General features: G+C 37.5%; 4 protein-coding genes across 5 annotated transcripts; 1 reads left to right on the plus strand and 3 right to left on the minus strand.

Moving 5' to 3' along the window:
* Window positions 1-244: 244 nt before the first annotated feature.
* LOC18992902 (uncharacterized protein At1g76070) lies at window positions 245-1,263 on the minus strand. The gene has a single exon (XM_024153070.1). It carries the CDS (start codon window positions 1,071-1,073, stop codon window positions 309-311), a length of 765 nt encoding a protein of 254 aa, XP_024008838.1. The 5' UTR covers window positions 1,074-1,263; the 3' UTR covers window positions 245-308.
* Window positions 1,264-2,341: 1,078 nt separating this feature from the next.
* LOC18992903 (pentatricopeptide repeat-containing protein At1g20300, mitochondrial) lies at window positions 2,342-4,202 on the minus strand. The gene has a single exon (XM_006416351.2). It carries the CDS (start codon window positions 4,149-4,151, stop codon window positions 2,547-2,549), a length of 1,605 nt encoding a protein of 534 aa, XP_006416414.1. The 5' UTR covers window positions 4,152-4,202; the 3' UTR covers window positions 2,342-2,546.
* A 2,357-nt stretch (window positions 4,203-6,559) lies between these two features.
* Window positions 6,560-9,010, plus strand: LOC18992904 (probable prolyl 4-hydroxylase 3). 2 transcript variants are annotated; one of them, XM_006416352.2, is made up of 8 exons: window positions 6,560-6,913; window positions 7,014-7,098; window positions 7,272-7,369; window positions 7,499-7,596; window positions 7,769-7,898; window positions 7,967-8,154; window positions 8,271-8,359; window positions 8,656-9,010. In XM_006416352.2, the coding sequence occupies exons 1-7, from the start codon at window positions 6,720-6,722 to the stop codon at window positions 8,342-8,344; spliced, it is 867 nt and encodes a 288-aa protein (XP_006416415.2). In that variant the 5' UTR covers window positions 6,560-6,719; the 3' UTR covers window positions 8,345-8,359; window positions 8,656-9,010. The 2 variants fall into 2 exon arrangements, with proteins under 2 accessions (XP_006416415.2, XP_006416416.2); XM_006416353.2 differs by having other exon boundaries at window positions 8,661-9,010.
* Window positions 9,011-9,235: 225 nt separating this feature from the next.
* On the minus strand, window positions 9,236-13,249 carry LOC18992905 (V-type proton ATPase subunit B3). Its single transcript, XM_006416354.2, has 15 exons — window positions 13,108-13,249; window positions 12,849-12,940; window positions 12,317-12,372; window positions 12,108-12,206; window positions 11,912-11,971; window positions 11,674-11,785; window positions 11,380-11,588; window positions 10,945-11,073; window positions 10,697-10,834; window positions 10,462-10,612; window positions 10,281-10,363; window positions 10,116-10,163; window positions 9,970-10,023; window positions 9,790-9,873; window positions 9,236-9,692 (listed from the first exon to the last, which is right to left on the minus strand). Exons 2-15 carry the CDS (start codon window positions 12,898-12,900, stop codon window positions 9,507-9,509), a joined length of 1,461 nt encoding a protein of 486 aa, XP_006416417.1. The 5' UTR covers window positions 12,901-12,940; window positions 13,108-13,249; the 3' UTR covers window positions 9,236-9,506.
* Between the last annotated feature and the right edge of the window lie 56 nt (window positions 13,250-13,305).

The following is a 13,305-nucleotide window of genomic DNA, read 5'->3' on the forward strand; positions in this document are numbered from 1 at the left end:
ACATATTTATTGTCAAGGCAGTAATCAAACCGTTTGAGTGTGCAAGGCTTCAAGTGTATACGGCAGAAGTCAGCTAACTTGTTGGTAAACCTGATATCATACAATACTTCTGGATTTCAAATCCGACAAAAACTGCAATTTATCATTTTTCTATAGTCCAGACCGAAAATAAGAAAAACGTTTCGATCCATTCACAAGTCAATTTTTTTGTTGTCTTTTGGTGTATTCACAAAATTCAGACATAGTACGTAGAAACGAAATTCCGATATAAAAAACAAATATACATAGAAATAATTACGGAGAAAATTTCAATAAGTAGTTTTAACTTTAAGTGGTTTTGGTCGATCCATGGTTCTTCTCTTCCACAAATTAACTTCACTCTTCGGTTTAGGACTCAGACGCAGACCCTCTTGGTGAGTCAGAGGAATGCTTACAGAGCTTGGAATCATTATATTCTCTTCTTCTTCATCGGAGAAGTAACCTCGGCGATGATCCGACTGCGATTCGTCACGTTTCATCTCGACCGTCCAATCGAATCCACCAAGAGATTCTCTGCTTGTCGCGAATTTCTTCATTTTACCCAACGAGGGCGCCGCAACCGCTTCCACCGCCGCGACCGGATGTTCGCTCTCGACGGCGAAGTCGATGGAGTTGGATTTTCTCGACGGATTCCTTCCCGTTGAGAAGAAACGCTTTAGTTTCGAAAAGCTTCCTTTGCCTTCTTCTTTAATAAGAGAAGACGACGCCGTTTCGAGATTCTTGAGTGCTGCTCTGTTTTTCTTGTCCGGACATTTGGGCTTTGAGAGTTTGATCTGACCGATGCAAGAGACTTTAGGCGAAGTGGGTTCGGCGTAAACGACCTCGTTTTTGATTCTCCTCTTAACTCTAGCCGCCGTTGGAAGTAACGGTCTTATCGGACTGGAGAAGAATAATCCTCTGTTCGCCGTCGAAGTCGTACGGTAGTGACGGAGATCTCTTGACGGACTAAACGGCGCCGCACTGTGACCAATTGATAACGCTTTTTGAAGCATATTCGAGAGTTTCGTAGAGTTGTTTTTGGAAGCTTTTTCCATTTCGAAAGTATACAAATGCGAAAGATAGATTCTTGGTTTTATATGTTCTGTTGTGTCTGAAATTTCTCAGAAAGGGAGAATCAGAGGATACTAAGAGGACCACAATTGAAATTGTCAACGGTGATGATGTCACGGAGGGGTTTTGCCGCTTTGGTCAAAGCTGAGCTTAACCGGGGAAGACCTTCATGTAAGACAGACATTTATGGCCTAATAGACTTATACGGCCGACTTTGTTCCGGTTTAGAAAAATTAAATGCCCAAGACTATGTTTGGTTTACAGTTTTCCTTGTTGTTTAGGTTGTCTTTTTCTTTCTTCGCGGACTAGTTTAATGGGTTATTTGACTTTTATGGGGTTAATCCCACATGTGTCATTATATTTAGAGGATAACAAGCCACATGATTAATATGCTTGATAGTTAATATGAGTAGTTAATTGTTTGGGATTATTTAAAGCAAGTAATTAGGACACGAACAGCATGTTAACCGATAATTTAATAGATTGAAAGCGACGTACAAAGTGAACACTTGTCCTTTTGGCTTTTGGTCAATAAACGACTGGCAAATGATGTCAATACAATTCTATCTACCAATTTATTACATTTTGTAATTGAACGATGAGAACTACTTCCTAGAACTACTTCCTAGGACTACTTCCTCTCTTTAGTCTTCTCTTGTTAAATGCTGTTTTGCAAAAATTTCCATGAAAGTACTCCCTCTCGAGACTTCTCTTGTTATATGTTTACAATTGAATTAAATGCTGTTCTACATTTTTTTTTCTTATTTTATGAAAAAACTTCACGCATTAAAGCGAAGTATCCAAAATCCTTTTTGTCCTATATTCAAACTAACTTTTGCTGGCATAGCTTTTTATAAATCTAATTGATTTTTAGGGTTGGTGTTTTTTTGGCACGGAAAATAGTATGGGGGTTAAAAACGTTACTCAGGGGAATAGAATATGAAGCACATGAGAAAGTGAGAAAGGCAGAGGCAAATGCAGAGGAATATGATGAAAGGAAAGAGGTTACGAATCAAAAGATTAAAACAGCACCTGCAGGTCGTGACTAAAATGTAATGTTGATGGAGATTGGCCTAAAGAAATGATCCAATGTGGAAACTAATGTTATATCTCTTCTTTGTCCAGAACTGATTTTTAGGTTTGGAGTTGCTCGATTACCTTTCGTCCCTTAGAGCTTAATTTCCTTGGATTGAGTGTCAGTCAAAACTATAAACATAGGCAAATGATTTGGGATTTTATTATCATTGGTGCAAGAAAAAGTTGCATTTCAAGAGAAAACGAAGAGTACATGACTACATGGTACATTAATTATTCTTGATGCAAGTTAAACCAGTGTTGTGCCCAAAACGAAGTTACAAAATCTGATTAGCAATAAAACTGCTTTTAAAATATTCTTATAGTTTCTCGACAAAAAGAAAAAGAAAAAAAGAGTTCTCATTTAATGCTTAGGAAGGTTCCTACAATGGCCGAGCAACGAGTCCCTTGTGAATCATCTTCTCCACCAACTCTTCATGCTTCTTCAATTGCCCAGCTTTTCTCAACTGAGCAAGAACCATCTCATATAAAGACAAGCTCGGTATCAAACACTTCTCTTCAACCATCTCTCTAAAGAACTTATAAGCATTACTCCAATGCCCCATCCCACAATACATCGTAACCAAAAGCCTATAAGTATTCACATTCGGCTCAACTTCTTTCTCATCCATCTCTTTCTTCATCTTCAAAACCATATCAGTAGATTTCGACTCCACAAACATCCTCATCAGTATATTATAAGTCACAGTGTTAGCCTCACACTTTGCTTCCATCATCTTCGAATACATCCTATGCGCGCCATTCACGTCTCTCTTCTTCTCGATGTACCTAAATATCGTGTTGAAAGTCGAAGCATTCACCTCGCATCTCTTCTTGATCATCGAGTTCAAGACCTTAACGGCATTCTCCAAGTTCCCGTCTCTGCAATGAGTCTCAATCAGGAAGTTATAAGTTATCGTGTCGGCTTCGCATCCTAGCTTCTTCATCTGATTATAAACCTGCAAAACCTTCTCTGTTCTTCCTGCTTTCACATGAGCTCTCATCAGGTTATTGAAAGTAATGGCGTTTGGAGCACAACCACAATCTATCATATCCGCAAACACATCGTGCGCGCGGCTGATTTGCCCGCATCTACACAACGCATCGATCACAATGCTGTAAGTATACACGTTTGGTTCAATCCCAGCCACTTTCATCTCCTTGAACACTCTCTCTGCCTCGGAGATTTCACCAGCTCGGCACCAACCACGAACCAAGTTAGTGTAAACTATAACATCCGGTTCGAATTTATCCTTCAAGCTATCGAAAAAAGACTGAGCTTCGCTGGCTCTTCTCTTCCTAGAGAGGATGCTAATGACTATCGAAAACGCGATTTTGTCAGGAACGCATCCGTAATCTTCCATTCGATTAAAGCAATGTACAGCCTCTGAAGCTAACCCAGCTCTAACGTAACGCCTAATCAGAATCGTGAAGGTCTCGATCGAAATCTCTACGTTTCTCGATTTCATTAGGTCAATCAAGTGCCAAGCTAGGTCGAAATGTCTTACCTTTCCGGCGAGATCGATCATTTCGTTGTAAGGGTGAGGCGATTTCTGGTCGTACTCGTCTCGTGAGGTGGCCCAGTTGAAGAAAGCTAGAGACTGTAGGAGAGGGATTCCATGGCGGACGCCGCCGCACTTCTCTATCACGCATCGCACGACGGAGGGGGAGATTCGAGAGGCGTCGATTTGGGAGAAATCGAGGGAGAGAGAAGGGAGGGTGAAGCTAGGGTTTAAGACGGCGTCGTTGGGGTTAGTAGGGTTTTTGCGGTAGTGATCTTTGATGATGGAATGGAACTTTTCTATGGTCTGTGTATCTTCAGGAGTTAACACAGGTGAGACAGAGACGACGGCGGTGGCGGCGGCGGATTCGTCGTTTTCATGGTCATGGTCTAGAGAAGTTGCGGAGGTGGTGAAGGGTTTTGGTAAAAGGGGAGAGATGATGGAAATGGATGGAGAAAGACGGAGTTTTGATCGCATTAACGCCATTAACCGGGAGATTTGGCGACTCTCTATCTATTCTGGTCAGGCAGGACGCAGAGTGGAAATGATGAAGGAGGAAGTTCACTTGTGTAAACGAGTTATTCATAAGGTCAAATTTGCTTTGGGGTTTGCTAAAAAGTCAAAACGCTGATTACCGCGGCGTTTTAGTACAACCCTCTATTGTATATGTAACCTATGGTATATATACCTTACTTGTTAAATATAGCAAATCATAGGAGCCAAACAAAAATTCTTCAATACCATGAAATTTTAACTTTTTCATAAAGACCCTTGTTTTACTAATGTCATCATCGTCTCACTACTCGGATATAATCTATGATTTAAATCATATTTTCTCGAATGATATTCAACTGATTATGTAACCTATTGCCTGCAAACTATAAATATTCAAAGGATCTTAACATATATTCAACGACAAAATCTACTAATTTATTTGCATATAACGGAATCCGACTAATGGTTTGGATATACTCAAACATTAGAACTCATAGTTGTTACACACGTTATATGATGTCTGGCCAATTTTTGGAGTTAAGATCACAAGTGACTCATTTGGATGATGCTAGTTCTTAGCGTTTAGTCATCTGAGGTATGTAATATGCAGCTTGACCATGCCAAGTTTCTGACTCGCGCGCATTGTAAGGAGAGAAAAATATTCTCTTATTATAAAAAAATACGCATAAGAGAATTTCAATCCTAGCTTATTGGATATGACCTAGTATAAATCCTAGTGACATATGGTTTAGATTTTTAATTAGTACTAATTAAATATATAAGAACGACTCTTTCTAAAGCTGTAACTCGTCTCTAATCTCCAGTTCTAATCCGATCTAGCGAAAAATCCTAACAAGACACGCTTATGTTGTCTTCTCCATCTAATTCCTACTCGGACTAGAATTTAAGTCCTAATCCGACCTAGATTCTATATTTTGTCTGATTATAACGACATAACCTTTTTTTTTGTTTATCCTTCCCTAATTATTACTCCAAAACCTCAGAAAAAAGCAGAAAACAATCACTGGGTTCTTATCAAATATTACCATCGGCGCCGGTGCCGGAGAATGAGAGGAAAACGGAGGAGCTCGTGTCGTTAAAGAATCTGATTCCGTTTTATTGTCCAGCTCGGACACAGACGCCTCCGTTCGAGCATATGCCTAAGTCGTTACAACAGCGTTACATCAAGGTTAAAGAGCCTCTCTTTGATCCAGAGACTTCCAAACGTATTTATTGGCGGGAAGTGCCCATTAATGACGACGACGAAGAGCACGATCATGGCTGTTTATTCTTTTTGAAGAGAATCATTCAAAGAACGATCGATAAGTGGTTTGGTCCTCTTTTTGGATTACCCAAGTTTGACGAGTTTCATTATTGAAGTAATTTATAGACTGAAACACAAATGTGAGTTTCTTGTTTGGGATGAAATCGAATTGCGTGAGTACTATCCAATGTTTTTTTTCCTTATAAGAGTCTTTTGATTTTCTTATTTTAAGAGTCATGTATCTGTTACTTCGAAGCACGCACGTCTAATTGTCTAAAGATGATCTAGTGTTCTTGAATCTTGATGATCAACGTTTATCAGGTTTGTGATTCTGGCTTAGATAGGCCCATATATCAATACAAGTAAGCCCATATAATTAGGCTCAGTATGCCTAACCTGTGTTCAGCATTGATGAAAGTTTCCTTTTTGTTGACAAGATTGTGAAACTTAAAATAGTTTTGCTAAAACGCAGTAATGACGTTACATGCAAACGTTGCGTAGACGTATTACGTTTCACGTTCTGTAATCCGCAAAAAGATTTTGGATTAAGCACATTTTTACCATTTTTAAAAGTAAAATTACGAGGTATATTCTTGTTACATTAACATTACATAAGTTTAGTTGAACATTTATCAAACACGTATAATGTACGTTGATGATATTTGAAAAAACCTTGATGATATTTGATCCATCAAATTTTGTAATTAAAAAATATTCTATAATTTTCGAGAATTAAGTTTACAAATTATAGCTAAAATTTTAGAACATTAAGCTACAAATGGAACATATTTTATATTTTTTTTTGAAAATTAACAATTTTGTAAGGAAAATTTTATTTTGATTTATTTTTTTAAAACGAGGATTCCTCGTCGAGAAATGTCTTATGTTAGTCAAAGATGATACTTTATTTTGTAAGGAAATCTATCAATCAACAATAGCCCATTGGTTGATTTGAGGTGTAATAATAATCAGTAAAACATTGTGCTGCAAAACAAAACCAATTTCCCGATGAAATGACAACATCATCCATAATTATCAGCTATCAAAGAATGCGTTACGAAGGGTACAAATGTCATTTACGAAATTTGTAAACAGGTGTTAGAACAGAGAATAGAGAATTGAAGAAAGAGAGAGAAATCCTCCTCACAAAGGAAGAAAATTTATAAGTAGAAAACAAAATTTGATCTCTTTTCTTCTGCAGGGTTTTTGTGATTATCTTATTCGATCGATTTCTACCTCTCTCTTCGTTTACAAATCCTTTTTGTGTTATTATTTGTCGGTCTGGATCTTCTTCGATGGCGAAACTGAGACACTCGCGATTTCAAGGGAGGAAATGGTCGACATTGATGCTGGTTCTGTTCATGCTTTTCATGTTAACGGTGGTTCTCTTGATGCTTTTGGCATTTGGGGTTTTCTCTCTTCCAATTAATAACTACGATGAATCTTCTCCAGTAGATCTCTCTTATTTCAGACGAGCTGCAACTGAGAGGTGCATGAATTGTGTCGTAATTCTTGATCTGGCTGATTTTCTTGATCTGGATTTTTTTTTTTTTGATTCAAGCTTTTTCGTTTTTAAATCTCGAATTCAGAAGTGAGGGACTTGGGAAGAGAGGAGATCAGTGGACTGAAGTGCTTTCTTGGGAACCCAGGGCTTTCGTCTACCACAATTTCTTGGTTAGTGTTCTCATTCCAAAGATTTTATTTCTTTTGATTGATACTTCTTGCAGTGATTTTGTTTGCGGTTCTATTGGGTTCAAAGCTTTACTGTCTGTCAATTAGAAACTGATGCATGTTTGAACCAAAAAAAAATCGAATCTTGAATATTAGTTTATTGTTCATTTGACCAGTCGAAGGAAGAATGTGAATATTTAATCAGTCTTGCCAAACCACATATGGTGAAGTCAACTGTTGTAGATAGCCAAACCGGGAAAAGCAAAGATAGCAGGTTCGGTTTCCTTTCTCCATTGATGATGAGGCTTCATGTCTGTGAATATCATCTTTATTTTGAAAAGAGCTTTTTATTCGGCAAGCATTGTGTACTGTCTTGTTGATTTGTGAAATTACTCACATTCAGGGTGCGAACTAGCTCAGGAACTTTCCTTAGGAGAGGAAGGGACAAAATCATTAAGGCCATTGAGAAAAGAATTGCAGACTACACCTTTATCCCAGCAGGTATGAGAGACTTTAAAAATGATCAATAAGAGTCTGGACTTTTGTTTCTTAACATTTTGAGTCATCTGTAGATGAGAATAAGATAATCAGCTTTTCTTCTGCATGATGAATGATGTCACTTTTCGCCTTATTTCATTTAGTATTGTGCCTAAGATGATTCTTGAATGTGCAGATCATGGTGAAGGACTCCAAGTTCTTCACTACGAAGAAGGGCAAAAGTATGAACCACACTATGATTACTTTGTCGACGAGTTCAACACTAAGAATGGAGGTCAACGGATGGCGACAATGCTTATGTATCTGTAAGATTTTATAACTCTTTTAATCTAAAAGGTTGCAATGTTCTAGTATTTACCTTTGTTCTATACAGGTCGGATGTCGAAGAAGGCGGTGAAACTGTGTTTCCTGCTGCCAATATGAATTTTAGCTCTGTACCATGGTTTAATGAACTCTCCGAGTGTGCGAAGAAGGGACTTTCTGTAAAGCCGAGAATGGGCGATGCATTGCTCTTCTGGAGCATGAGACCCGATGCTACACTAGATCCTTCAAGCTTGCATGGTAAACTATACCGTCTGTTTTCAATAAGCATATAGAACAAACACTTTCGTGATTTTGTGTTTTTTTTTGGATACCATTGAGTGTGTAGTTGATGATATATGTCTGGTTGATTCTAGGTGGATGTCCTGTGATTAGAGGGAACAAGTGGTCATCTACCAAATGGATGCATGTTGGCGAGTACAAAATCTAACGTGTTTGATTGCTGGTAAACAAGAAAATTTATCCATTATGTTAATGTGTTATCTTTGCAATAGAGTGGCTAAGGGATTTGATGAATTACTTAAATCAGCACTGATAGAAATGTTCTCAACATTATCTAATCTCTCTAATTCAACACGTTTTCGTCTCTAGAGCACATGCATTAGCCACACACACACACACACACACACACACACACACAGATAAACACAAACTGTGGGTTGAATATACTTGTTATCGATGTCTACATAAAGTATGGCGTGTTTGTTCTTGGTTCTTACATTATCCGTTTTTATTGGGCAGGACAGTATACTGTTTCCTTGATGATGGATGAGTTGCAATGTCGTAACCAAAAATTGCAGAGAGAGTTGAAGATGTTTGTTCGTTTAACTGCGGCTCAGGGTATTGTTCAGAACCATTCTTTGTTTTGATGGGATTCAGAGGTTTATATATCATTAGAGAATACCAAAAGATAGAATCGTTAGACTGAATTAGGATGGCTTAGAGAGACCATTGGTATACGAGCCATAAAGTTTGTCATTGAACAGAAGAAGATGTGAATTACTTAATTTTGAATTTTGTCGTGTCCTCTATTTTGTGTGTGATTACTGATTAGAACATTATAGTCAAATAAGAAAACTGCCATCTTAATATGAAAGCTGAATTCTTCTGTTCGTATACCTAAATTATCAAAATTGACCGGACCATCGTGTAAGTTACTCATTTTTTTGTTTGTTTGTGATTTTCATCAGCAGATAGCAATATTATTATGGCCATTGTTGAAATTCTCTACTGTATACAACCAGGAAATCTAATTTATCTTATTTTATTATATCCAAAGAACTGTTATACCAAATATAAGAAATATTTAACAGATTGCTCAGACAATGGATCAAATATATCGAAATGTGATGGAAGAGATTATTACAACAACAAAAAGATATAATTCACCAGTTTGGAAGACAGAAACACAAGCTCATAAATAGCGTTTCTCTACACAAACCTTTATTATACAAAGGAAATAAATAAAATAAAAATCCCAAATTCACAAATCTCTGAGTTTTTTTTAAAGCAATCCTGTTTTTTCTTCTCTCGATACGATTCAACTTCCACATAAAATGAGAATGGAGCAATTTAGAGGTTGCTTTACAGGCTTAGCTTGTGGCGTCGCGACTGTAGAATTGATCAAGTGTTTTGGCGGGAATACGGTGAAGAAGCTCACGCGGGAAGATACGGAGCAGTGTCCATGCCAAGTCAAGAGACTGGAAGATGTTTCTTGTATCGTATGCGCCTTGCATCACAAACTTCCTCTCAAATTTATCCAGAAACTCTAGATACAGCTGCAAAACCACAACACATGAAGATATTGTTGTGAGTAATTGTTGTTGTGCGTATTGATATATAAACTTGAACATGATTGAGTAGAGAGAAAGGTACCAGATCCTCAGAAGAAAGAGCTTCTTCTCCAACTACAGCTTTCATGGCTTGAACATCCTTCCCAATTGCATAGTTTGCGTAAAGCTGAAAGTCTCAAGAGAAAATTTTTCAATTGGGTTTGATTATACTAAATGAACATGTGAGATACTTAAGTACAGTAAGATCGTATAAGTAGGGAACCTGGTTGGACACATCAGAATGGTCACGGCGAGTCATTCCCTCACCAATAGCACTCTGCAGAATTGAAGGATGGTCAAGTCAATAAGTCATTGTATGTTTCAATCCATGTGAATCTAAAAGGGAATATAATCGAATGTATTGGCTACCTTCATTAATCGAGAAAGTGATGGAAGCACATTTATGGGTGGATATATCTGTTTTAGAGAAGAATCAAGAAAAACCAGAGATTATTGTAGGTGAGAAACCTTCTCTATTTTATATTTTAGAGACAAAGTAATGTCAGATCTGCAAAGAGTCGAGCTTTACTGTACCTGTCGGTTGTGAAGTTGCCTATCAATATATATCTGACCCTCAGTAATGTAACCAGTAAGATCCGGAGTAGGATGAGTGATGTCTGAGTTTTAAAACAATAGATTTGCTCAATAAATAAAAAATAAAAAATAAAAAATAAAAGATAAAGGAGAAGAGAAGTGAAGTGATATGACTTTTTACCGTCATTGGGCATAGTCAGGATGGGGATTTGGGTAATGGAACCCTTTCTTCCTTCAATACGCCCTGCACGCTCATAAATAGTTGCAAGATCTGTATACATGTAACCTGGATATCCACGTCTTCCAGGAACTTCTTCTCGAGCAGCAGACACCTACAGTTTTTGGTTTTATTAAAACCTTAATCAAAGTTTTGAATCATGGGACAAAACATTTAGACCACTGAAAGACATTTTTACCTCACGAAGAGCATCAGCATAAGAACTCATGTCTGTCAATATAACAAGCACATGCTTCCCACATTCATAAGCTAAATATTCTGCGGTTGTGAGGGCAATTCGAGGAGTGATAATTCTCTCGATGGTAGGGTCATTTGCCTGTTGGAGTGTAATGCATAATAAGTTTCAATACATCATTGATACAATAGATTAGTACTATCAACGAGTAAAATAGAGCAAGAAGCATAAAAATCACAAGAAGTAATTACCAGGTTCAGGAAAAGTGTAACCCTTTCCATGGATCCATTTTCTTCAAAATCACGCTTGAAGAACTGAGCTGTCTCCATGTTTACACCCATAGCTGCAAAAACAATCGCAAAGTTGTCCTCCCCATGATCCTGGAATTATACAAGGGAAGAGATCAAAAGATTTTACTAGGCAAACAACATTACATAGGAATTCAGAGACTGAAATCATCACAAAGCAGGATACTCAATTGTCAAAGAAGTGAATTATCATGAAAAGTCAATAGTTTTATAAAGTATAACCCATTACATGTCCCACAGATTGTTAGAGATACTTAAATCCTTCTACATTAGTGAGAAAGTGAATGTGCGGACACACACACACACACACTTACACTACAGCATGATCTTCAGAATATAAAAAGTACTTTAATGGTTGTAATGGGGGCAAATGATTACCTCAATTAGGTTCTCAGTCTTTTCCAACCGCTTAACAAGACCAGCCTGACGACAAATTTGAGCAGCAATTTCGTTATGCGGTAAACCAGCAGCAGAGAAAAGAGGAATTTTCTGTCCACGAGCGATTGAGTTCATGACATCAATGGTAGAAATCCCTGTTTGTATCATCTCTTCAGGGTAGGTTCTTTCACTGGGGTTGATTGAGCTTCCTATAAATATTAGTTAACCGACACAATTAAAACAACACCAATTTTTTTGCTTCAGAAATCACACAATGATGCAATCAACACTCACCAGAAATATCAAGGTATGCCTCTGGCAAAATAGGAGGGCCATTATCAATTGGCTTTCCTGAGCCATTAAATATGCGCCCAAGCATGTCTTGTGATACAGGTGTTTTCAATACCTGAAACACATACCATGAACATAAAAGGTTAAACAAAAAGATTATACGCAATCCGTAGCTGCCAACCAAAAGTTTAACAAATTTGTGTAAGTAAGACTTAGGAGAAGAAGGCTTTATAGTAAATACCTCTCCTGTGAATTGCACAGTGGTAAATTTGTTGTCAATTCCCGATGTTCCTTCAAAAACCTGAAATCCGTAGATGAATAAGTTATTGTGGACAGAGAGCCTGTATAGCCTGTGCATAAATTGCATTGTACACCTAGATTCGTAAAGTTAGTGCAATGCAGAATTTAAGCTAGAATAACACAAGAAATTCACTAACCTGGACAACTGCTTTCTCCCCATCAACCTCCAGGACCTGACCACGTCTCATTGATCCATCTCCTAAGCGAATATTAACAATCTCCTGGTACTTTGGACCCTGTGGTATATATAAACAGTTGAATAAATTTTTCAAGAGAGAGTAAGTTTTCCTGAGAAAAGAAAAACCTTATATTTGGTGAAGAAGCTTCTAGTTATCAATGTTTTTACCTTCACTTTTTCAAGGATGACCAAGGGTCCCGCAACCCCAGAGACAGTTCTATACTCTACAATTCAAAAATTCTCAAATCAGTCTCTAACAAAGACAAACGTAGGAATAAAGCTAATATAATCAGCTACAGGAAAACTGATATTCATCAGAAAATAAACACATGTTTACACATAACTTCACAAAGTAAAAGGACTAAAAGCAACTCTACCTGGTTACTAAACTGAAAACAAAAACAATAAGCTGTTCGACATACCATTTCTAAACTCGAGAACCCCCCTAAATCAAACGAAATCAAACAACTATTCGATTATATTAGCCTACAGGCTAGGTCGCTCACTAAAGCTTGAACTGAAAGACAAAAAAAAAACCAGAAACGAGATTCATCTGTAACTACTTCTAAACTCCAAATTCGATCAAAAAAAAGGAAACGAGAAAGAATAAACCAAACGATCCCTTATCTATTAGTCAACCAACGTTTAAGAGATAAGAAGAAAACCAAAGATGATATGCGATCCATAATCGAGGACTTACCCATTCCGATCTCGAGAGCTCCTTCATCCATGTCGATGCTAGTCGCCCCCATTGTCACAGATCAAAATCAAATCGAATCGCTCCGACAATCCCTGGAAAAAAAAAATAGTCACAACGCGAGCAAAGCGATATCAAAATGAAACAAAATCAATTAAAATTCGATCCAATCATACGACAGGAGCCACGTGAAAGTGAAGAAGATGAGACGAGAAAGTCAAAAACGAATAATGAAGCAAGATCTGATGAACAAACCACGTACCTGGAACAAATCGATTCAAGCAGAGAGGGAGAGAGAAGAGAACGTGATTTCTGACTTTGTGTTACTATGATGCTGTGGCTCTCTGTGAAAACGTGGTTGGAGGATATCTAAAACATCTAATCATTCGAGTATTATTTTGTCCTAAAAATCTAAAATGAAATAATTTTTTTTCAACACATCTAAAATGATTATCTGTGG

This window comes from Eutrema salsugineum, unplaced genomic scaffold (genome assembly GCF_000478725.1).
Source record: "Eutrema salsugineum unplaced genomic scaffold, Eutsalg1_0 scaffold_5, whole genome shotgun sequence".
NCBI lineage: Eukaryota > Viridiplantae > Streptophyta > Magnoliopsida > Brassicales > Brassicaceae > Eutrema > Eutrema salsugineum.